Source organism: Malassezia vespertilionis, chromosome 2, assembly GCF_029542925.1.
Source record: "Malassezia vespertilionis chromosome 2, complete sequence".
NCBI lineage: Eukaryota > Fungi > Basidiomycota > Malasseziomycetes > Malasseziales > Malasseziaceae > Malassezia > Malassezia vespertilionis.
The window spans coordinates 357,161-377,987 of NC_079248.1; the positions used below are offsets into that span (position 1 = coordinate 357,161).

At 54.1% G+C, this 20,827-nt stretch overlaps 15 protein-coding genes across 15 annotated transcripts; 8 read left to right on the forward strand and 7 right to left on the reverse strand.

Annotated features, from left to right (window-relative positions):
• Positions 1–352: 352 nt before the first annotated feature.
• On the reverse strand, positions 353–2,407 carry MVES1_000980 (uncharacterized protein; the record flags this gene model as incomplete). The annotated part of the gene is made up of 6 exons (XM_056205834.1): positions 353–799; positions 830–856; positions 1,030–1,420; positions 1,453–1,528; positions 1,562–2,204; positions 2,249–2,407. The coding sequence occupies 6 exons, from the start codon at positions 2,405–2,407 to the stop codon at positions 353–355; spliced, it is 1,743 nt and encodes a 580-aa protein (XP_056061809.1).
• A 644-nt stretch (positions 2,408–3,051) lies between these two features.
• On the forward strand, positions 3,052–3,417 carry RPS20 (40S ribosomal protein S20; the record flags this gene model as incomplete). The annotated part of the gene is made up of 1 exon (XM_056205835.1): positions 3,052–3,417. The coding sequence occupies one exon, from the start codon at positions 3,052–3,054 to the stop codon at positions 3,415–3,417; it is 366 nt and encodes a 121-aa protein (XP_056061810.1).
• Positions 3,418–3,859: 442 nt separating this feature from the next.
• On the reverse strand, positions 3,860–4,303 carry RPL28 (RNA helicase; the record flags this gene model as incomplete). Its single annotated transcript, XM_056205836.1, has 1 exon — positions 3,860–4,303. One exon carries the CDS (start codon positions 4,301–4,303, stop codon positions 3,860–3,862), a length of 444 nt encoding a protein of 147 aa, XP_056061811.1.
• A 377-nt stretch (positions 4,304–4,680) lies between these two features.
• On the forward strand, positions 4,681–6,303 carry MVES1_000983 (RBR-type E3 ubiquitin transferase; the record flags this gene model as incomplete). Its single annotated transcript, XM_056205837.1, has 1 exon — positions 4,681–6,303. The coding sequence occupies one exon, from the start codon at positions 4,681–4,683 to the stop codon at positions 6,301–6,303; it is 1,623 nt and encodes a 540-aa protein (XP_056061812.1).
• A 328-nt stretch (positions 6,304–6,631) lies between these two features.
• MVES1_000984 (uncharacterized protein) lies at positions 6,632–7,530 on the forward strand (the record flags this gene model as incomplete). Its single annotated transcript, XM_056205838.1, has 2 exons — positions 6,632–7,062; positions 7,095–7,530. The coding sequence occupies 2 exons, from the start codon at positions 6,632–6,634 to the stop codon at positions 7,528–7,530; spliced, it is 867 nt and encodes a 288-aa protein (XP_056061813.1).
• Positions 7,531–7,535: 5 nt separating this feature from the next.
• DPM1 (dolichyl-phosphate beta-D-mannosyltransferase) lies at positions 7,536–8,365 on the reverse strand (the record flags this gene model as incomplete). The annotated part of the gene is made up of 3 exons (XM_056205839.1): positions 7,536–7,955; positions 7,984–8,059; positions 8,088–8,365. 3 exons carry the CDS (start codon positions 8,363–8,365, stop codon positions 7,536–7,538), a joined length of 774 nt encoding a protein of 257 aa, XP_056061814.1.
• Positions 8,366–8,573: 208 nt separating this feature from the next.
• Positions 8,574–9,974, forward strand: sof1 (the record flags this gene model as incomplete). Its single annotated transcript, XM_056205840.1, has 1 exon — positions 8,574–9,974. One exon carries the CDS (start codon positions 8,574–8,576, stop codon positions 9,972–9,974), a length of 1,401 nt encoding a protein of 466 aa, XP_056061815.1.
• Positions 9,975–10,100: 126 nt separating this feature from the next.
• Positions 10,101–11,723, forward strand: MVES1_000987 (uncharacterized protein; the record flags this gene model as incomplete). The annotated part of the gene is made up of 1 exon (XM_056205841.1): positions 10,101–11,723. The coding sequence occupies one exon, from the start codon at positions 10,101–10,103 to the stop codon at positions 11,721–11,723; it is 1,623 nt and encodes a 540-aa protein (XP_056061816.1).
• Positions 11,724–11,757: 34 nt separating this feature from the next.
• Positions 11,758–12,989, reverse strand: MVES1_000988 (ribose-phosphate diphosphokinase; the record flags this gene model as incomplete). Its single annotated transcript, XM_056205842.1, has 3 exons — positions 11,758–12,853; positions 12,881–12,905; positions 12,956–12,989. The coding sequence occupies 3 exons, from the start codon at positions 12,987–12,989 to the stop codon at positions 11,758–11,760; spliced, it is 1,155 nt and encodes a 384-aa protein (XP_056061817.1).
• Positions 12,990–13,297: 308 nt separating this feature from the next.
• On the reverse strand, positions 13,298–13,716 carry smd1 (Sm snRNP core protein Smd1; the record flags this gene model as incomplete). Its single annotated transcript, XM_056205843.1, has 3 exons — positions 13,298–13,563; positions 13,597–13,673; positions 13,703–13,716. The coding sequence occupies 3 exons, from the start codon at positions 13,714–13,716 to the stop codon at positions 13,298–13,300; spliced, it is 357 nt and encodes a 118-aa protein (XP_056061818.1).
• A 113-nt stretch (positions 13,717–13,829) lies between these two features.
• On the forward strand, positions 13,830–15,651 carry MVES1_000990 (uncharacterized protein; the record flags this gene model as incomplete). The annotated part of the gene is made up of 3 exons (XM_056205844.1): positions 13,830–13,885; positions 14,164–14,425; positions 14,452–15,651. The coding sequence occupies 3 exons, from the start codon at positions 13,830–13,832 to the stop codon at positions 15,649–15,651; spliced, it is 1,518 nt and encodes a 505-aa protein (XP_056061819.1).
• A 119-nt stretch (positions 15,652–15,770) lies between these two features.
• On the reverse strand, positions 15,771–16,262 carry MVES1_000991 (uncharacterized protein; the record flags this gene model as incomplete). The annotated part of the gene is made up of 1 exon (XM_056205845.1): positions 15,771–16,262. The coding sequence occupies one exon, from the start codon at positions 16,260–16,262 to the stop codon at positions 15,771–15,773; it is 492 nt and encodes a 163-aa protein (XP_056061820.1).
• A 76-nt stretch (positions 16,263–16,338) lies between these two features.
• Positions 16,339–16,889, reverse strand: MVES1_000992 (uncharacterized protein; the record flags this gene model as incomplete). The annotated part of the gene is made up of 3 exons (XM_056205846.1): positions 16,339–16,541; positions 16,574–16,670; positions 16,698–16,889. The coding sequence occupies 3 exons, from the start codon at positions 16,887–16,889 to the stop codon at positions 16,339–16,341; spliced, it is 492 nt and encodes a 163-aa protein (XP_056061821.1).
• Positions 16,890–17,033: 144 nt separating this feature from the next.
• On the forward strand, positions 17,034–18,530 carry MVES1_000993 (UDP-glucose 6-dehydrogenase; the record flags this gene model as incomplete). Its single annotated transcript, XM_056205847.1, has 3 exons — positions 17,034–18,086; positions 18,115–18,253; positions 18,283–18,530. The coding sequence occupies 3 exons, from the start codon at positions 17,034–17,036 to the stop codon at positions 18,528–18,530; spliced, it is 1,440 nt and encodes a 479-aa protein (XP_056061822.1).
• A 533-nt stretch (positions 18,531–19,063) lies between these two features.
• MVES1_000994 (uncharacterized protein) lies at positions 19,064–20,325 on the forward strand (the record flags this gene model as incomplete). The annotated part of the gene is made up of 2 exons (XM_056205848.1): positions 19,064–19,070; positions 19,094–20,325. The coding sequence occupies 2 exons, from the start codon at positions 19,064–19,066 to the stop codon at positions 20,323–20,325; spliced, it is 1,239 nt and encodes a 412-aa protein (XP_056061823.1).
• Between the last annotated feature and the right edge of the window lie 502 nt (positions 20,326–20,827).

Consider the following 20,827-nt stretch of genomic DNA (forward strand, 5'->3'; position numbering starts at 1 on the left):
ACTGCGTTGCTGACCGCAAGGGATACGTAGCGAGACCCGCGTGTATGAGCGCTTTGGCAATAGCATCAGCAGCATTGCCGCATTTTTTCGCGGCAAACGGCGTGCGGGACACGCATAACTAATATACCTAGACTTTCTGTACATAACACTGAAACGTAGGACCGCATGGTGTGCGATGCAACCGTATAAAACAAAACAAAAAGGTTACTCATTACGTTCGCTCCCAAATAGCAAAATGTGTCTATCTATCAGCTCTACTAGATCGCGCAAGCATAGCTCTTTTGTATTGAACGGGTCAGTATTGCGCTGCAGAAGCATGTCGATTCCAGCCAAGTCGAGACACCATCACTTGTTACTTGTCAAGTTTAGGACAATCCTCAGAAAATACCTTTTCCAGTTTTCCTTGGTACACTTGGTAAACCAGGTCAAACCTGTCTGAAGGATATTTCAAACCGTCAACGCCGAGCAACTCAGCGATATCTGAAAGCGCATCGTGCTCCCAGCAAACGAGAACCCGCTTGGCACCTTTACTGACAGCTTTCTTTATGCTATCCAAAGCGCAATCCTCGTCATCACGATCGCAATGGTGATCAACGTTGATATTCAGCTTCTTCCCGAGCCCCTTGACAGTCATATAGGGCCGAATACGCTTTCCGTTGGACTTGTAGTCTTGGACAATGATGTAGTCAACTTTCAGATCACCACGCGAGAACAACTTAGTAACACATTCTGCACGCTGTTCTCCAGTGGGGTTCAAGCCTATCGCGCCGTCTGGATCTTTTTCGCCATGGCGAATCAGCTAGATGGGTTAGCATGAAGGTGTACATACAAAAATTTCAGCATCCAACTTCTCGGCCTTTTTTGAAGCAGCCATAGGATATTGGAAAGTGTTGACAATCGCAGCAAAGCTTAGCAACAGCAAGGACAGGTACGAAAACCGCATCAGGGACACAAAAAGAAGGGAAGATGAATCGCTTCGAGAAAAATGCTACAATGGCAGGCAGCCCTCTACGTGTGCTTAGGTAATACCTCGCTATGACAGGCTGGTGTATCCGCACGTTCCAATTCCCCAAGGCGGCGGAGATCGAATTGGTCGCTTTTTGCGCCTTGCTTTATATCTTTAGAAGCGCTTGGATTTCCGCCACGGCCGCGCTCGACTTCGGTAAGCAGGAATTCTACAAATAGGTTCGACACAGGCTCGTCGCTCGCTTGTTCTGTAGATTGAGTGTTGGAACGCAAAGCACCGAGACCTAGAAATCCGAACCCTTTGCTGCCTTCGTTGCTTTTCTTAAGCCCAGCTTTCTCTCGCTCCTCGTCGTCCCATTGCAGGACTGTGCCAATAAGACCCAGCACCTCGAAGCGCTTCGAATCGGCGCGGGGCAGCGTGAGGAACTGGAGCAAAAGGTTGGTAACCAAGCGCCTATGTGTCAGAAATGTAAACGGCAAACGCACTTGTCGACAACCGATTCAGGCGAATCCTGGCGAATCTTTCGAAGAGCATCGGTAAGATGCTCGTTAAGAATGACCGCTGAATGTCAGAACAAATGAAACACGAGCGTACCTTCGTGGCGTAACTTGCCAATAAAGATATTTTTCTCTTTCACCTCTTGCTCCAAGGCAGCACATTTCCCAGCAGCTTCCCGCGTGCCGTGCAATTGTACTTCGGTATCATGTAGGCGGATCTTGTACGTCTCTAGTTCCGCCTCTGTCTTGTCCAGCTCTTCCTGCATGTTCTCCACTGCACGGTGCGCATCTTGTTCGTGCGTAATCTGCAAGTCCTCTAATGCCTGCTGAAGCTGCCGTGCCACTAGCTTTTCCTGTTCAATAAAATAGCTGTGCTGCTCTTCTCGGCTCTCTGCATCACGCATTGCTTTTTCCAGGGCTACAATGCGGGACTCGAGCTCTTCTTTTCTCGATCGTTCATCGAGGTATGCGTTCTCCCAGCGGTCAAGATCCACGCGCTGTGCATCCATCGTCTGCTGCAATTCTCTGCACCGGGACTCAACCAAATTAAGCTTCTCAGATCCAACCGAAGCAGTATTTTCTGCAATGTGTGCACGAAGCGTGTCGATTTCGGACGACATACGATCTGTATCGGCATGCGATGTCACAAGCTCTTCCTGCAGCGTTGAATTTGTGACATGGCACTCGTCAATTTGAGCCGTGAGCTTCTCAATTTGCTGCTCTCGCCGATCTAGCTCTTCCTGATGTTTGTTAGCAATAGAAACAAGCATACTGGGGTACGTACAGCGTCATCGCGTAATCGCTCGCCCAGCGTATTGCGCATTTGAGTAAGTTTGGCAAGCAGACCGTTGTATTTTTCCTCGTACATGTCGCGTTCTTCTCGTATATGTGCGTGCTCTTCGTCGTATCCCCTTGTCACCTCCTTCTCCGCCTCGTTTGGCATTGTTTCCACATCGACGTTTGTTGCTTCTAAAACACTTTCCACAGTGGCTGGAGGCTCCGTGGCCTGTGTATTCGGGTCAGACCTTAGACCTATTGATACGCTAGCCAAATCTTGAGACATTATTGCATGTCGATCTATAATCACTGGCTCGTAGAGCACCGCGTCGTGGAATGGCACGGACGCAGTAGTGCTGGTTGCCGGATGAAGAAACGCCTCCACATGGAAATGCGCAATTGAAAGACTTGCGCGTTGAACGTACGGCGAAGAGCACGCTCCATGACTGGGTGACAGCATAATGTAGGCAGCTGGAATGATATGCTCATGTTGTACACTATAGAGTTTGGACATTACTGACGACAGTGCCGACCTGGACTAGGCTGCACGCGCTTTCATACAAAAAAAAAAATTTGCTTCTACGAATAAATAAGGTAGGTTGACGTGTGTGCAAGTGTTAAACTCGCTGTATTCCCGCAGCATTGCGCAACCGACATGGAACCGCCATGCATGCCAAGTCATCCATGCGAAAAGCAAGGCCAGTCTGCTGAACTTGTATATCACGTGATTCGTTTTTGCTGTACTTTGCGCGGAGCGTCGAGGGTTCTCTTCAACTTGGTCACCGCTGGTTTTTTTTATTCTATTCAAAGATGAGCTACGTCGCCAAGGACAAAGAAGTCGATGCCCAGGCCGCCCCTGTGAAGCTGCACAAGATCCGTATCACTCTCACGTCCCGTAACGTGAAGTCTTTGGAGAAGATGAGCAGCGATCTTATCAACCGCTCCAAGGACAAGAAGCTTTACGTCAAGGGCCCTGTCCGTCTTCCTACCAAGGTGCTTTCGCACACAACCCGCAAGTCCCCTTGCGGTGAGGGTTCGAAGACCTGGGACCACTATGAGATGCGCATCCACAAGCGCCTCATTGACTTGCACAGCCCCAGCGAGGTTGTCAAGCAGATCACCTCTACCGCTCTTGAGCCTGGTGTTGAGGTTGAGATCACCATTCTCTCCAACTAAATGTTGCGTGGGTTAAAAGACGCCAATGTACTTTTTATATCGCGACTATGTCTCCGTAATATAGTAGATGTATAGAGTACGAAACAAGGTGTCCGCTATGCTGTTTGCATGCGTCTCGCGACTGTGTGTAAATAGGATAATATGCTGTGTTGCATCTCGTAAAGGCCCTGCATCTCCGCGACGGACATCGCTACGTGGTAAACAAGCGCCACGGACGATAGGCAGGTTTATGTGCATGGAATACGGCCAGAGTGAGCTACTTGAAGCGCGGCAGCGGTCTGCTACAAAAAAAATATAGCCAGTAGTGGTTCCAATGGATAATATTCGCCTGAAATAAGTTCAGAACTATTTCCTTTTCGTCATATGAAATATACCAGACCCATAAGAGGGTCTTGAGTGTATGTCAGTGGCGAGTGCCAGCGCAATAGTCGGCCAAACGCGTTTATGCAACAAGCTTGACAACGCCACCGGCAGCCTTGATTTTCTTCTCGGCAGACGCAGAGACCCAGCGAGCCTTAACAATGCACGGAAGGTCAGGGAGGCGGCCCTTGGCGAGGACCTTGCCGTAACCAGCAGCAAGTGTGTCAATGACGGGAACCTCAGTGGCGTCCGCAGTCAAGCCCCGACGAGTCTCAAAAGGCACAAGGGCCCAGAGCTTGTCGACGTTGATGATGGGGCAGTGCGTGGGGTTGCGCATCAAGTGGTAGTGGCGCATACCGACCTTACCAAAGTAGCCAGGGTGGTACTTGTCAAAGTTGGTACGCAGGTGGTGGAAACCACCGGCAAGACCACGACCACCGGGATGCTTGCGGTGCTTACCGATACGGCCGTGACCGTGAGAGACGTTGCCGCGGAGCTTCCTAGTCTTACTGAGATGAGTAGGCATCTGTGAAAATGTAAGTACAATGTCCTTCGAGCACTATCGTATCTCAACTATACGCTGGCAAGTGTGCAAAAGTGCCCCTTACCAAACGCAGCGTCGTGGATGTACCTGATGCGTACCTTGAGGTGAGTACCAAAAGTTGTGGTCGCTAAGAATCCGCAAGCGCACCAAATACGCCCTCCCAGTCTGCTGTTGAAACTGTATTTTATCACGTGATATATATATATCCATTTGTCATGCTGACGTACCCTCTGAACATTTCTCCACAAACCCACGCGCCAACGCACGCTATTGACAGTGACAGCACGCGTGTTTGCCACAAAGACTGGGCGTAGGCTACATTCCTTGCCTGCAGATTTTCATGTGGATTCCGTATTAAAATGGCAGATGCTGATGATCTTGTCTATGATGGCTATGAGGACTCGATGGATGAATATTCCGATCTGGGTGATGGAGAATACGACGATATTGAGGATGGTACCAGTGTCGTTGGCGACATGAACGGTGATGATGACATTGACGATGACGATGACGATGACTTTGACATTATGTCTGATGATGGTATGTTTGTTGATCAGACCATACCTGTTACGCAAGAACGCAAGAAGTCGTACGAAGTAGACTTCAAGTCGCTGACCATCGAGGGCCTGGAGGCAGCACAGCACAAAGAAGTGGAACATATTTCGCTTATGTTTGTAATACCCACAAGCGATGCTGCGGTGCTTTTGCGCCACTTCCAATGGAACAAAGAGCGCTTGATTGAACGCTACATGGACTCGCCCGAAGAGGTGAAATGGGAAGCGGGCATCGCCGATAATCCCAACTGTCCGAAGCATATTGAACTCGAGAATTTCACGTGCGACGTATGTTTCATGTCCGGCGAAGACTATGGCGGCAAGATCGAGACGGTATCGCTTCCATGCGGCCATCGATACTGCATCGATTGTTACAAACACTACGCGGAGCAAAAGGTGCGCGAAGAAGGCGAAAGCCGTCGGATCCAGTGCATGAACGAGAAATGCAAACTGATCGTTGACGAACTAACGATGAGTATTATTTTGACTCCCGCGACGATGGAGCGATATAGGCTTCTTCTCGATCGTACCTATGTGGACGATAACAATACGCTACGTTGGTGCCCCGCGCCTGACTGCGAGCTTGCAGTCGAGTGCCACGTCACGCCAAAACAGCTGCACGCCATTGTACCCTCTGTTCATTGCGACAAGCAGCATTGGTTCTGTTTTGGATGCGCGGAAGCCGCGCACCAGCCTGTTATTTGCGCCATCGTCAAGCGCTGGCTCAAAAAATGCCAAGATGACAGCGAGACGGCCAACTGGATCAGTGCAAATACCAAAGAGTGCCCCAAGTGCGCTTCCACCATCGAAAAGAGCGGCGGGTGCAATCACATGACGTGTCGCAAGTGCAAGTACGAGTTTTGCTGGATCTGTTCGGGGCCCTGGTCTGAGCATGGAAATAGCTGGTATCATTGCAACCGCTTTGACGAAAAAGCAAGCTCGGGTGCGCGCGATACACAGGCCAAGAGCCGGGTATCGTTGGAGCGGTACTTGCACTACTTCAACCGTTTTGCCAACCACGAGCAATCCGCGCGTCTAGATCAGGATTTGTATGGGCGCATTGAGAAGAAAATGGATGAAGTTCAAGTCACCTCTGACCTGTCTTGGATTGAGGTGCAGTTTTTGAAAAAAGCTGCCGATACGCTCACGGAATGCCGCATGACTCTGAAATGGACATACTGCATGGCCTACTATCTTGAACGCAACAACATGACCGAATTATTTGAAGACAACCAGTGCGATTTGGAGCGTGCTGTCGAAGAACTTTCTGGGCAATTGGAACGGCCGATCGACTGCGATACTATTCCTGCGATGCGGCAAAAGGTCACTGATCTTACTGTCTATGTACAGAAGCGCCGCGATATTCTTCTCTCTGATACGGCCAATGGCTACCAAGAAGACCGGTGGCGTTGGAATGTGGATACGTAGACACCCTAATGATACCCCTATACCATGCCATGTTGCTCGCGCACGGACCACCGGCCCGGCCGAGGTTGTCGGGCCCGGCCGGGGAGCTGACCGTGCATACTTTCCCTTACCATGCCGCTTTTCCGTACAGGTGTTAGTACGCTTTTGTCCACCCGTGTGGGTTCGGGCGCAGCGCGCTCCTTCTCTACTTCTGTAGGTGCATGAATATGAAAAAAAAAAGCTAACGACGCAGCTGCGTGTTGACAAGGATGTGCAGAACGTCACAATGTAAGTATCTGCGTAGCAAAGTTCGCCGTGCTGACACGCGTGCAGTTTTGGCGCCGGTCTTATGGGTGCTGGCATTGCGCAAGTGCTTGCCGATGTTGGCAAGTACAATGTGACGCTCTCCGATGTCTCTGACAAGGCACTCGCGAACGGACAGTCGATCATTTCCAAGTCCTTGAGCCGCCTTGCCAAGAAGAAGATGGCAGACAAGTCTTCTGAGGAGCAGGCACAGTACGTGAAGAGTATCGTGGACTCGATCAACGTTACCACGGACGCTTCCAATGCTGTGAAGGACACGGACTTGGTTATTGAGGCGATCATCGAGAATGTCCAGATCAAGCAAGATCTCTTTTCGTTCGTCGACGCCAAAGCCCCCAAGGACGCGATCTTTGCTAGCAACACGAGCTCATTGAGCATTGCCGATGTTGCCAAGTCGACCCAGCGCGAGTCGCAGTTTGGTGGTTTCCACGCATTCAACCCCGTGCCGCAGATGAAGTATGTATTTTCTGGAAAGACTAACCCACAAGGCTGATCGAGGTTGTCCGTATCCCTGCCACCAGCGATGAGACGCACGCTACGTTGGTCCAGGTTGCCAAAAAGATGGGCAAGGTCCCCATTACCTGCATCGACTCCCCTGGCTTCGTAGTCAACCGCCTCCTGGTCCCCTACCAGCTCGAAGCGATCCGCCTTGTGGAACGCGGTGTTGCCAGCTCAGAGGACGTCGACATTGCGATGAAGCTCGGTGCCGGTTACCCGATGGGTCCCTTTGAGCTTGCTGACCTCGTCGGCCTCGACACGCTCGATTACATTGCCGAGGGCTGGCGCGACACGGTCGGTGGCAGCGAGCACATGCCCGCTGACTATGTGAAGCAGAGCGCCTTGCTGAGAAACCTGATCAAGGAAGGCAAGCTCGGCCGCAAGACCCCTGAGAAGGGTGGTTTCTACCAATACAACAAGAAGTAGTTAGACTAAATGCCGACAAACAGCTGCCATACGCCCTTTGCGTAGCTCACGATTTCGTCACCCCCAAGCTTGCTTTCGCCAAAGACGCGATCGCAAAAGGTGATCGGAACTTCTACCACAGTGTAGTCAAGCGCTTTTGCGCGCACAAGGATCTCCATTTGGAACACGTATCCTTTGGACGTCACTTGACTCATCAAGCGTTGGATCACCGAGCGTTTGTACAGACGGAAGCTGCCTGTAACGTCCGTTGTGCGTGGATCAAGCACGAAGGTGGCCAGCACATTAGCGCCGCGGCTCACCAGTTTCCGTTTCAGATCCCAGCCGTACACGCCTGCGCCCGTGGATGGCCCAGAGTACCGCGTGCCCTGGACAATGTCTGCATTGGTCTCAAGCTGGAGTGCGATCATCTTCGGGATAAATTTGGGCTATGTGTAAGTAGCCGTGCAAACGTACATGGTGCGAAAAGTCAGCGTCCATGATAATCACAAAGTCGCCCGTGCACGATTCGAGTCCGTGCATATACGCAGTGCTGGAGTGAGTGCGGCACTTCTACGTACCCAAGACCCAGCTTTCCCGTGCGTGGGCGTAGCACAATGTGCTCCGAGCCGTATAATGCGGCAAGCTGGCGCGCAACTACTTGGGTGCCATCCGGCGAGTTGTCGTCCACAATGACAATCTCGTAATCCAAGTAATTCTCCATAAACATGCGACATAAAAGGAACACAATGATCGGCAAGTTATCCTTCTCATTGTACGTTGGAAGAATGACGCTGTACTTGCCTGGTGCCAGCCCAAGGCGTTCGCCAGGCCTGACCATGCTAATGATCGACGACATGGTCGAGTGTTTATCTGCGCCGCGCTGACTAAATGGTGGTGCGACAAAAAAAAGTGCGCCCGCCCTTCTCCCAACGGCGCAATGGTGCGTAGAGGTGTGGCGTTGGCTTACCCTGCAGAAAATCAAAGCACTTACACGTTCGCTTGACGACCATGCACCGGCACGTTTAGGTGACGCGGCTCCGGTCCAGCGAAATTTGGACCCGACCATGCACCCGTTTGAAAAACCACGCGAGTATACAAGAGCGCTCAATGCTGCCAAATTGGACCGCCTTTTTGCAAAGCCATTTGTCGCCGCATTTGAGGGCCACATTGACGGTATTTACTCACTTGCAAAGAACCCCAAGCGCCTTGATATCGTAGCGAGCGGGAGTGGAGATGGCGAGATCCGTTTGTGGGATGCCAACCACCAGCGCTGCGTCTATACCTACCCTAAAGCACATATGGGCATTGTACAATCCTTGTCTATCTCGCCTCTCACGTTTGAGGGCAGCGCCTCTGCGAGTGATTCCCCTGGCGGGCGGCGCATGCTGTCGTGCTCGACCGACCGCACGATCAAGATGTGGAATGCCGACCCTGCGCCAGAAGGGCTAGGATCATTTAGCGAATATACCCCCGATGGCGATGCAAGCGATGATGAGGTGTCTGGTGCGCGCGATGCTGACCTGTTCAGCATGCGCCCTCTCGACCTACCACCGAGCGAGCCGCTGACCGTGTACAATGGGCGCACCGCATTCAACGCAGTGTCCCACCACGCAACGCAGCCCCGCTTTGCATCCGCATCGAGTACGGTGCAGGTATGGGACATGAACCGTGGCGGTGGCTCTGACCCTTTGGTTACGATGAGCATGGGCCACGACGCAGTCAATATTGTGCGCTTCAATCCAAGCGAGACAGACGTGCTTGCAGGTGCAGACACAGACCGCGGCGTGACGCTATACGACATGCGCAGCGCCAAGCCACTGAAACAGATGGTGTTACGCATGCGTACAAACGATATCGCATGGTCACCGTACGACCCCACGACGTTTGCAGTGGCGAATGAAGATTACAACATGTACACGTTCGACATGCGGAACTTGTCTTCTGCAACGCAGATCTACAAAGGCCACGTCGGCGCGGTCATGTCGGTGGACTGGTCGCCTACGGGCCAGGATCTTGTGACGGGCAGCTATGACCGTACCGTGCGCTTGTGGGATGTCGGCAAAGGTGCGCGCTCGCGCGATGTATACCACACCAAGCGGATGCAAAAGGTATTTGCCGTGACGTACGCTTTAGACGCGCGATTTGTGTTCAGCGGCTCCGACGACGGCAATTTGCGTCTGTGGAAAGCGAATGCGAGTGACAAACTAGGGATTGTCAATGCACGCGAACGCGCAAGTCGCGATTATGCCAAGGCGCTTCGCAAGCGCTGGAACACGGTCGGGGATGTAGCCAAGATCGAGCGCCAACGGCACGTACCGAAACCGATCCGCAGTGCACAGAAGCTGCACCATACTATGACGGAAGCAGCACGTGTCAAGGAAGACCGCCGCCGCAAGCACTCCAAGTCTGGCGCAAAGAAACCCAAAGCGGCGCGCAAAGATGTCTTGTTGCAGGAAAATCCATAGTGGAGGTAGAGCGCTGCCAAATGGCCCATTATTCCGAATCGGGCGTATGCAGATACGCTCCACCCACTCAAAATCGCACCCTTGGTTCTTCCTTGACTGTCGCTAGCGCGCCGCATCGCCCGGACCATGAGCTCGCTGCTAACTCCGTTCAGCCTTGGCTCCAAGCATGCCCACTTTCATGTCACCGTAACCATCCACGAGCTTGCAAATGTGCCGGTTCTTTCGGGTGAGTTTGCGGTGGCGTGGAAAATTCAACATACCGCGGGCAAGCGAGGCAGTCCGCATGGGACGTTCCAGGAGCATGTAGATCCCGGGCGTTCTAAGCTGCACTTGTTGAACACGCATAGCGGCAATGATGTTCCACACACGGATACCAATCGCAGCCAAGGATCGCAGCATACGCCAGAAACGTCCGGCAACGAGCCGCGGAGCCCACAGGGCAAGGACGAGCCGGAGCAGGCGCGGGCCAGAACAAATGCGCTAGTCGACCACGCACTACACGGCGAGCCTTCGGTTGAGAGTCTGCAGGATAGTGGCTCCGAACCGCAATGGAACAGGCTGCGCCAGCTCCGCGAAGGCAAGGAGCTGCGCCGCACGCGCACTCGCAGCGGGAGCAACGCAACTCGATCCATGCCGCACATTGTTGCACACGCAGAGCGAAAAGGCCAAACAGAGTTTGAGCGCGTCTACCAAAACACGGTCAAATTTGAGCGCAAGATTGAGACTGTTGTTCGCATCGCCGTCGGCAAATCGGATGTGGAGCCAGACCGCGAAGAGAGTGACAGTTCGCGCGGCCCACGCTCACCGCAACTGCAACATGATCCGGTGCAGCTCGGGATGCTGCACGAGTCGCTGATGCGGGTCAGAGTCATCCAAGCGCTGCCGAAGGAAGTGCACGGATTGGAGCACCACCACCACAACCACGACACGGTGAACAGTATGGGCTACGTCCATCTGGACCTGGCCCAATACGCTCCGCGCATGTGGTCTTCCAACGCGCAAAACTCGCATAGGAGACTCGAAATGCGGCAGTACCTCTTGTGCGATAGCACGACCAACGCATTGTTGCGCGTCTCTGTGGACATGCGGTACTTGTACGGGCCGCAAATGTACCGAGTTCCTCACATTTCCGGCGGTATTTTAGACCTTGCCGGCCTTACGTTTCAAAATAACGACAAGGAAAAGGCCGCGAGTAACGACGCGACCAAGCCCCGCGACCAGAATGGGAGCACGAGAGAAGACGGTTTGAATGTGACGCACTCGAGCTTCGAGTGGCACTACAAGCTTCCTCTCTCGGATCTGTTCTGCATGACTGCCGTTGCACCAGAGCATTTGCAAGACGCCTCGAAGGCGTCGATACCGACGATGCCGCACCACGGATCCAAGGATGGCAACAATGTTCCATACTGCGATATGAATACGCAGCGCATGGTCGACAACCTTTTCCAGGGCATCCACGCTCCCAGCTCGGACAACGCTGACCAGGAGACACGCAGCATTTCGTCGGACATGAGCTCCGATACACAGGCGTTCCGTTCTATGATGGCACGCTTGCGATGGGACAAACTCATTCACTCTGTGTCGCAGGCAACGCACGGCGCAGCGCATCCGCACGTCGTCAATCCACTCCGCCAGCTGACGCATTCGAGCAACAGCTCGCAGCGCAACGGAGGTGGCAGTTCATCACATCCATCCAGCGGTACACGCTCTCCTATAGCTTCGACGAAGCAAGCGCACGCACGCACATAGGTAATGTTATAATGGGCCGGGATATACACGCTACCTACGAGACTTGACGCAGCGGACTCGGCGCAATCACGCCGTTCTCCCGCTGCGCCTCTTTGCTGGCGTCGCCCACACTCAAGTCCATCGAGACGAAACGGCTCTCCAGCGGGGACGCAGTCAGAGAGCGCGGTGGCGACTGCGACGGAGTGTCTATGCCGTGGCGGTACGGCTGGACCGTGTCGTATGGGACCTGCGAAAAGAGGACTGAGACACTCTCGCCGTAGTGCGAGCGGCGAATCGTCTCGGCGAGCAGGTGGCTGATGTCGATCTCCTCAATCTTGGGGCACAGCAGCTTGTTCTCTGTCTGCGGCAGAGTGTTGGTCACGATCACCGTTTCCAGCGCACTGTCCATGATGCGGTCCAGGGCGGGAGAAGAGAAGATGCCGTGGGTGACGATCGCCAAGACACGCTCTGCGCCGCTTTCCTTGAGGCGGCGCGCAGCGAGATCCAATGTCCCGCACGTATCTGCCATGTCGTCGACCAAGATCGCGACCTTGTCCGTAGCATCGCCGACAAGCACCATGCGCGAGACCTCGTTTGCTTTCTTGCGCTCTTTGTGAAAAAGTGCAAAGTCTACGCCGAGTTGGTCGGCCATGGCCGTCGCACGTTTTGCGCCGCCGGCGTCGGGAGAGACGATCACGACACGCCGCACGTCCAACATCTCACGCACGTACTGCAGCACGGCAGGTTCCGCGTACAAGTTGTCCACGGGGACGTTGAAAAAGCCTTGGATTTGCGAGGCGTGCAAATCCATGGTAATTACGTGGTCGCACCCCGCGCGCTCGAGCATTTTGGCGATCAGGCGCGCAGTGATGGGCGCGCGGCTCTTGTCCTTCTTGTCCTGGCGCGCGTAGAAAAAGTGGGGAATCACTGCGGTGACGCGCCGCGCGCTTGCCGTCTTGCATGCATTGATCATGACGAGCAGCTCCATGAGGCTTGTGTTGGGGCTAATGACCGAGTCGCCTTTGCCATGTGTGATGCATGACGTATTGATGATGTACACGTCATAGTCACGCACCGATTCAAACATGCACACGGTCGTCTCGCCCGCCTCATTCATCTTGACAGTGGCCTTGCCGAGCGGGACGTTGAGCCTGGGGTTAGTGTGTGGTGAAACGTACCGCTTGCAGATTTGATGCGCAAGCTCTGGATGGCTTGAACCTGGAAATTAGTCCATGGTGCACATCGATACGTACCGCTAAAAACTTTTATGTCGGCTAGCGTCGCCATGCTCGGTGCAGACGGTACGGTACGTCTTGTGGAACCCAGGGACGTGCTCGACTTTTTCCTTATTTCCTACAAACACATATTTCCACATCGCAGTGCGTGCTGTGCAGTGCCAAGTCGACAGAATGACACGCTATGCATAAGTATACAGAATCGATGTGTATGTTTTACGCATCGTACGCGAGATCCCGCAGAGTGAAGACCACAGAGAAAAATAACGTTTTGTCTCACGCATTCGCATTCGCATTGGCAGGCAACCACTACCGCTCGCTGCACCTGCTACGGGCGACCACTACCGATCGCGGCGCCCGCTACGGGCGACCGCGACCGCGGCCACGGCCACGGCCACGGCCACGATCGGCACGTCCCGCCCCTGCTGCCGCAGCTGGGTCTTTCCGCTTGCCTTTCGTTCTCGGCGCGTCGTCCACCAGCAATGTATCCAGCGGCAGTGCATCCGGCAGGATCCAGTACCGCGTATTATTCCCACGGATCGACAATGTATCCAGAGAGATCGGCTCGCGCCCACGCACAATCAGTTTCACCGCTTTCAAGTAGGTGTTCATTTGCACATCCACACCTTCTGTCAGCATACTTTATTACGAGGACCTACCCGTCACTGTCCCGTGGACCACGGTCCCATTCTTCAGCTCAATTGTAACGCTCTCATTGTTGAGCTTCATCAAAAACCTGCGATTAGCACATTGCGCACGACATACCGGACGAGCTTCATCGCGCACAAATTCGTCGTGAAGCCGCGGCGCTGCCGACGACAAAGACGCTATTTGCACGTGACATTCGGCGCGCGTTGTCTCGCCAACACGGCACGGCGCGTCGCGGCCAGCCATGGGCATTGCAGGTCTGCTGCCGCTGCTCAAGGATATCCAGGTGCGTAAAGAGGGGTACTTACAGTAGAAAGAGACACATGTGGAAAGTTATCGTGGAAAGACGATTGGGATCGATGCGTACGGCTGGCTTCATCGCGGCGCGTATGGATGTGCGACCGAGCTCGTTTTGGGACGCCCGACGAACCGGTACATTTCGTACGCAGCCCATATGATTCGCATGCTACGGCACTACGGAGTCGATCCATACCTGGTGTTTGATGGCGGCCCACTTCCGAGCAAGGCCGGCACTGAATCGGAACGACATGCGTACGTACTCGCCCATCTCACCACAGTCGCCGCGAAGAGAATCGTGCCAAAGGGATTGCGCTGCACAAGCAGAACAAAGGTGCAGCAGCACGCGAGGCATTTGTCCGCTGTGCCGATGTCACGCCGCAAATGGCGTACGAGCTGATAAAGCTCCTGCGCCGCGAAAAGGTTGCGTACGTTGTAGCTCCGTACGAAGCCGATGCACAACTTGCGTATTTGGAGTCCCAAGGCATCATCGACGGAATAATTACCGAAGATTCTGATTTCCTCGTGTTTGGATGCAAGACGGTATGTCGGCTGCTTTCTTACCCCAGATCCTGTTCAAATTGGACTCGTACGGAAGCTGTATCGAAATTCAGCAGGCGCGTCTTGCCGAGACGAAACAGGTATGCCTGCAAGGCTGGGGTCCTGCCGAGTTCCGGCGCATGGCCATCTTGTCTGGCTGCGATTACCTGCCGTCGATCGCGGGGATGGGGTTGAAGAATGCGCACCGACTCTTGCGCAAGTACGAGTCTGTCGACAAGATGCTGCGGGCATTGCGTCTAGAGGGGAAAATGCGCATTCCCAACACGTACGAGCACGATTTTGCGCGCGCCGAGTTTACGTTTGTGCACCAGCGAGTGTGGGATCCACGAGGCAATGGGTGCATGACGACACTTTTTCCGCTCCCGGCAGATGCATGCGAGGCACATATGCCGTTCATAGGTGCGCCGATCCCTTGGGAGACGGCGCGCAAGATTGCATGCGGTGATATTTGTCCCGTGAAGCACACACCGCTTGACGGCACAGCCGCATCGACCGCCGTGCACAATGGTCAGCCGTCGATCCGCAACTTTTTCTCGCGCAAAGAGACCGTGTCTTGCAGCACACCTCGACAAATCACGCCACGGCGTCCACTCGCGGAGCGCGATATAAACCTGCCAAAACACACCCCGCACACGACGAGCAAGTTTTTCGCGACGAGTCCTGCCTGCGAGACACCGTTGTTCGATAGGGCAGCACAGAGTAACGAAGTGTATACGCCGGCAACTTCGCCTCTCCTTAGCGGCTGCTCCTCACCGCCCGCATCGCCTTGCGGGCAGGACGGCACGGTATCGAGCCCCGTTTCCTCGCCCACCGCCTCGCCGTCGCGGTGCCGAAAGCATATTCCTGCGCCTTGCGGCCCACGCATAAGCACGCCGCTGCAGCGCCCTTCTGTGGGCCTCGCATTGCAACGGCATAGCACAGATCCAAATACCCCAACATACCACGACGACGCTGCGCGGAGGAGCGCATGGTTCAAACGGTTTACATTCTCCGGCACACGTCCTCGGCAAACGGCCACGCCCGACACGCCACCGACGCCGCTGCCGCTTCCCTGCGATGTACTTCGCTCGACACCGCTGGCTCTTGACGCAGGGAAACGCAAGCGCGAAGCGTGTGCAACGCCCGACACGAAAAAAATGCACACCAATGATCCGCCGAGCGGCAGCGCGAAATTACTCCAATTCCGTTTCCGCGAAAAAATACGGTAGCTATCGATAGGTGCGTCGTGATGATTCTGTAAACTGGATGCGTGCGCGGTCGTGTGCACGCTTCGCTTTGTCCTGTGTTGCGACATACGCGTCCTGCTGCGCGACTAGGATTAGCAGTGTTAGGACGTACCAAGGCGCTCGATGTTCCCTTGCGCAAGCACCGCTACGTCTTTTGGATCCCAAGGTGGCGCATCGCCGCGCGCTTTTGCAATAGCGACGTAGTTGCTCCCGTGCTCGTCCAGCTCGGCCCACTTGACGAGTTTCTCGTAGATATGGGGATTGTGGAACGCACGATTTTTCGCGAGTGTCGCGTTGAAGTGCGTACCTTGCTGTTTGAGGGTATGAAATGTGGCCAGCTTTGCAGTGAGGGCGGGGTCTGCACCGTCTCGTCGTTCCTTGCCGACGCGCGACATCAGATTTGCGTCCGTGCCGCGGGGGAGAAATGCGCGAGAAACGGTGGTATGGCGGTCGTGAAACGGCGTTTCTTCGCGCACCACCGGACGCTTTGCCGCCCGCGCCTCTTCTGTGTACTCTGGAGTGCGTTTGGATGCTATGCCACGTATTTCCAGCCCGTCTGCCTCGGCGTCGCTGCCATGCAATGTACGCGCCATGGAAGGAATCGGGCGATCGGGCAGTTTGTACAAGAATGCTGTCTCTCGAGCAATACGTATGTATCTACATGCGGTATCAAGCGTGCTCAACTGGTGTCTCGTCCGGCGCATCACCAAGGACCTGCCCTGCTGTGTCGTGATGCACTTCTGTGTCGTGATGCACTTCTGTGTCGCCCATGTCGCGCACGGGCAAAAATACAATGCGTTCGGAGGTCGTCGCATTCACGCCGCTTGCGCATCGGTCCTGGACGGGCCGCAGCTCGAACATGGAATCCGCACCTGTAGCTAAGGATTAGATAGCATAAACGTACTCTTTTCCAGCACAATCTCGCTTCCGATCAGCGTATCCCATTCGCCTTTCAGGACCGTGCCATCGACCTTGAGCATGGGCGTTGCAGACTCGAGTCCCTGGAATTAGCGTCGCGCACAACGCACCGTCACAGCAACGTCGTTTCCCGGCGCAAAGCTGCTCTCTATACTGGTCATCCGATTGACGTCCCCAAGATCGAGCGTGACAAGATGCTCTGCATCCTGCACAATCTCCCAGCCTTCCTCGTTCGGCAGCGTCTCCACACGCTCCCACGTCGCGTCCAACAGACGCGCCGCTTGTCCGAACGCGGCAGGCATGTGCGGAGGCGGAGCGTACAATAAGACACTTTTGGCCACCCACTTGTGCACGTGCATAAACACGTGGGTGCCCTGTGCGCTGCTGCTGGCGCGCACAGGGCACTGTTCAGTTCGACTACGACGAGCACAGGCGTGCTGCCACACATGCCCTTCCCTGAGAAGATCACGTCTATCTGCTGTATAGGTGCGGGCTATGTTGGTGGCCCCACCTGCTCCGTGCTTGCGCAACAGTGCCCCGACATCAAAGTCACAATCGTCGACGTGAACCCCCAGCGAATCGCAGCGTGGCAATCGGAGGACCTTACGCAGCTGCCTGTGTTCGAACCTGGCCTTGCGGAAGTCGTGGCCACTTGCAGGGGCAAAAACCTCTTTTTTACAACGGACATTGACGGCGCAATTGACAATGCGCAAATTGTGTTTGTGAGTGTGAATACACCGACAAAGACATCCGGCATGGGCAGCGGGTTTGCCGCGGACTTGCGATACGTCGAGGCATCCACACGTCGCATCGCACACGTCGCCAAGTCATCCAAAATTATCGTGGAAAAGTCGACGGTGCCATGCCGCACCGCCGCGTCCATGCGCGCGATATTGGAGGCGAACAGCAAGCCGGGGCTCGAGTTCCAGATTTTGTCGAATCCCGAGTTTTTGTCCGAGGGAACCGCACTGCAGGATCTCTTGTGCCCTGATCGTGTTTTGATTGGGAGCTTGAGCACTCCTAAAGGCAACTACGCCGCGGAACTGCTCTGCAGCGTGTACGAACATTGGGTACCGCGCGAGCGTATTTTGCGCACCGGTCTTTGGAGTAGCGAACTGACCAAGCTGGCCGCGAATGCGCTGCTGGCCCAGCGCATCTCGTCTATTAATGCGATTTCCGCAATTTGCGAGGCTACGGGCGCCAACGTGGACGAAGTTGCCCATGCATGCGGCGTGGACAAGCGCATCGGCCCGCAATTTTTGCGCGCAAGTGTTGGGTTTGGCGGAAGCTGCTTCCAAAAGGACATTCTAAATTTGGTCTATCTTAGTGGAAGCTTGAACCTCCCCGAAGTTGCCGAGTACTGGCGCCAAGTGATTGTTATGAACGAGTACTCTAAAGCGCGGTTTGCCAAGAAAGTGGTCCAGACCATGTTCAACACTGTTACTACCAAGCGCTTGGCGATCCTTGGCTTTGCATTTAAAAAAGATACAGGCGATACGGTATGTACATAAGGTGCACTTACATCAGCGCGAGTCCCCTGCTATCACCCTTTGCAAGACGTTCCTTCAAGAAGGCGCACTGGTCGCTATTTATGATCCAAAAGTCAAACGCGAGCAGATCATCATGGACTTGACAGAGCCCGGTGTCGTGGACAACGCAGGGATGAGTACGTATGCCAGGCAAGTCTAACAGAAGTCAGCGAAAACATCACCATCTGTCCGTCGGTTCTTGACGCGTGCCACGAAGCAGAGGCCGTCGTCATTGCTACCGACTGGGCCGAATTCGCTACGATTAATTGGAAGGACGTGTACAACGTCATGCGCAAGCCCCCCATGGTGTTCGATGGACGCCGTGTTGTGGATCCCGCAATTTTACGTGAAATTGGATTCAGGGTGCATGCCGTTGGCGTGGGCCCCGAAATACAGGACAATGTATGGGTGTAGAGCATGGACCACCTCGATAGCGTGTAATCAAAATCCCCACATCACGTGACGCACGAGAGAGCCGACGTGCCATGTTTCCCAATACGCCATGCGCAGCAAAAAAAGGGGACGAAGGACGGTGTCCGCGATTTGGAACGGGCGTACATTGCCCAGTACACCACGAACTGATGAAAGTATAGCAAGCAATGCGGAGTCCCACGCAAACGAACTTGATAGCGGGAATACAAGTGCTGCGCCTGTGCCGATCCGCGCGCCAGACCGGCCAAAAAAGGGTGCTCAAGGACCGAAAGCTGTCGAGTCTGCGCAGGCTCGCTACCCAATACAGGATCCTGTACTGTCAGAACGGACGCTGAGTCTTGTGCTGCCAAACTTTGATGACACGTTTTCGCGTCCTCCACGGGTATGGCCGCCACATGCTGGATTTTGGGAGCGTGCAGTTGGCGCTGTGAATGCATACCTTTTCCCACATTCCCGCGGAGACGCGTTATCTAAGCGATCTCGTATAATCGCGTCATTGCCGAAACAGGAACAACATGGCACGTCCGCACCGCACCTCCATGCAGAGCACGAACAGGCAATGCCGCGCACATACAAGGTCCTTGGAGAGAAACGAGGCTACAGGCAAGTAAAAAAGGTCGTCGTCATTGGAGTTCACGGCTGGTACTCACAAAGCATTTTCAAGACCGTCATTGGTGCGCCCATCGGCACCTCGATTCGCCTTGCGACGATGATGGCTGATGCTGTGCGTCGCCAGTTTCAAGAGGCACAATGCGAATTGGGTCCTGATGCCATCACCGTTATTGCGCCACAGCACGATGGTCGTGTGAATGAGCGCGCTGAAACGTTCTTTAAATTTATTGCACAGAACGAGCAATACAAGGACGACCTGCACAACGCGGATGCCGTATTTGTTGCAGCTCACAGCCAAGGTTCGATAGTGGCGAGCTTGCTACTGAAAAAGCTTTTGGATGCTGAGATTTTGCAGCCGGACCGTTCCCAGACATGTCTGTTGACCATGTGCGGGATCTTCCAGGGGCCTTTCGTGCATTTGCGTAGTACGCTTGCTTCATCCTACATCAACTACTTTGAAACCGTCGCAGCACGCGAGCTGTTCGAGTTCCAGTCTTCTGATGCACCAATTTCTATTGCGCACATGGAGGCATACAACCAAGTTTTACAAGCGGGCGTGAAGTGTGTCCATACCGGATCCATTGACGATAATGTCGTGCCGCTGTACAGTGCACTGAACTCGGCAGCAGCACATCCTTCTATTTTGCGCGCCGTATACATCGACGGCGTTGCGTTTCCTAAAACGGACTTTTTGATTCATCTCATTAACCTCTGTGTCGCCGTGCGCAATAGTGGATTCCACGACCATAACCTGCTTACATTACTTAGCGCTTCGGTCGCTGGGTCCTTGTACGGGGGGCTGGGCCATTCGCTGATTTACGACGAGGGACGCGTGTATGATTTGGCCACACGCTACTTGTTTGAAACCAACTCGCCTATTCGGTCAGGCGCTGCGAAAATACCTCTAACGACCGTTCCCTTTACTGCGCAACGCTGGAATCCTTACGAGCTTCCATGGTGCCTACGTGGGTTACTGGAGGACAAAACGATACGAAACTTTTACATGCACGACATTATTACACTGATTCAAGAATACTATGCATGGCACCCCGCGGGCAAAACGCTCAAAGACTTGCGATGGCGTCTTTCGGCCATTCGCACGATCCCTCTGCCGGAAGCGTCGAAGTCAGCTTCGCGCGTCAATGAAATTGCATCCAAACTGTAGTGCTAGCGGTAGTTACGCTGTAACGCATGAATTGGCGTGGTCGATGGATGTTAATATTCCATGCCACGCTGACTTCTAGCCCGCTACACCACGCGACAGTACGAACAGCATCATAACTCCACATGCAGCGGCGCTGTTTAATGACGTACGTGCGGCATGTAATTTTAGACTGGTCAAAGACCACGATAACGTCATAGTACGTTTGCGTGCGCAAAGTATGCCGTCACTTTACCAACAATTTGTGTTTGCGGAAGAGGCTGCGGGGTTTTTTTTTTGGCAAGCCTGCCGTGCTAGCTGTATTATGTATGTCATACAATACCGTCAATGCACAGCTCGATGAATTTGCATAGTGAATGCGCATCGTATGGACATACTTTTTATTTATTTTATTTTATTTTTTCGTTGAGCGGTGCGATCGCCGCATGAGCTGGACCGAGTAGTGCCGAGGTGGTACTCAGCGTTACCTACATCTACCGCATTCTGTCTTGGCTAGAGGCTGTGG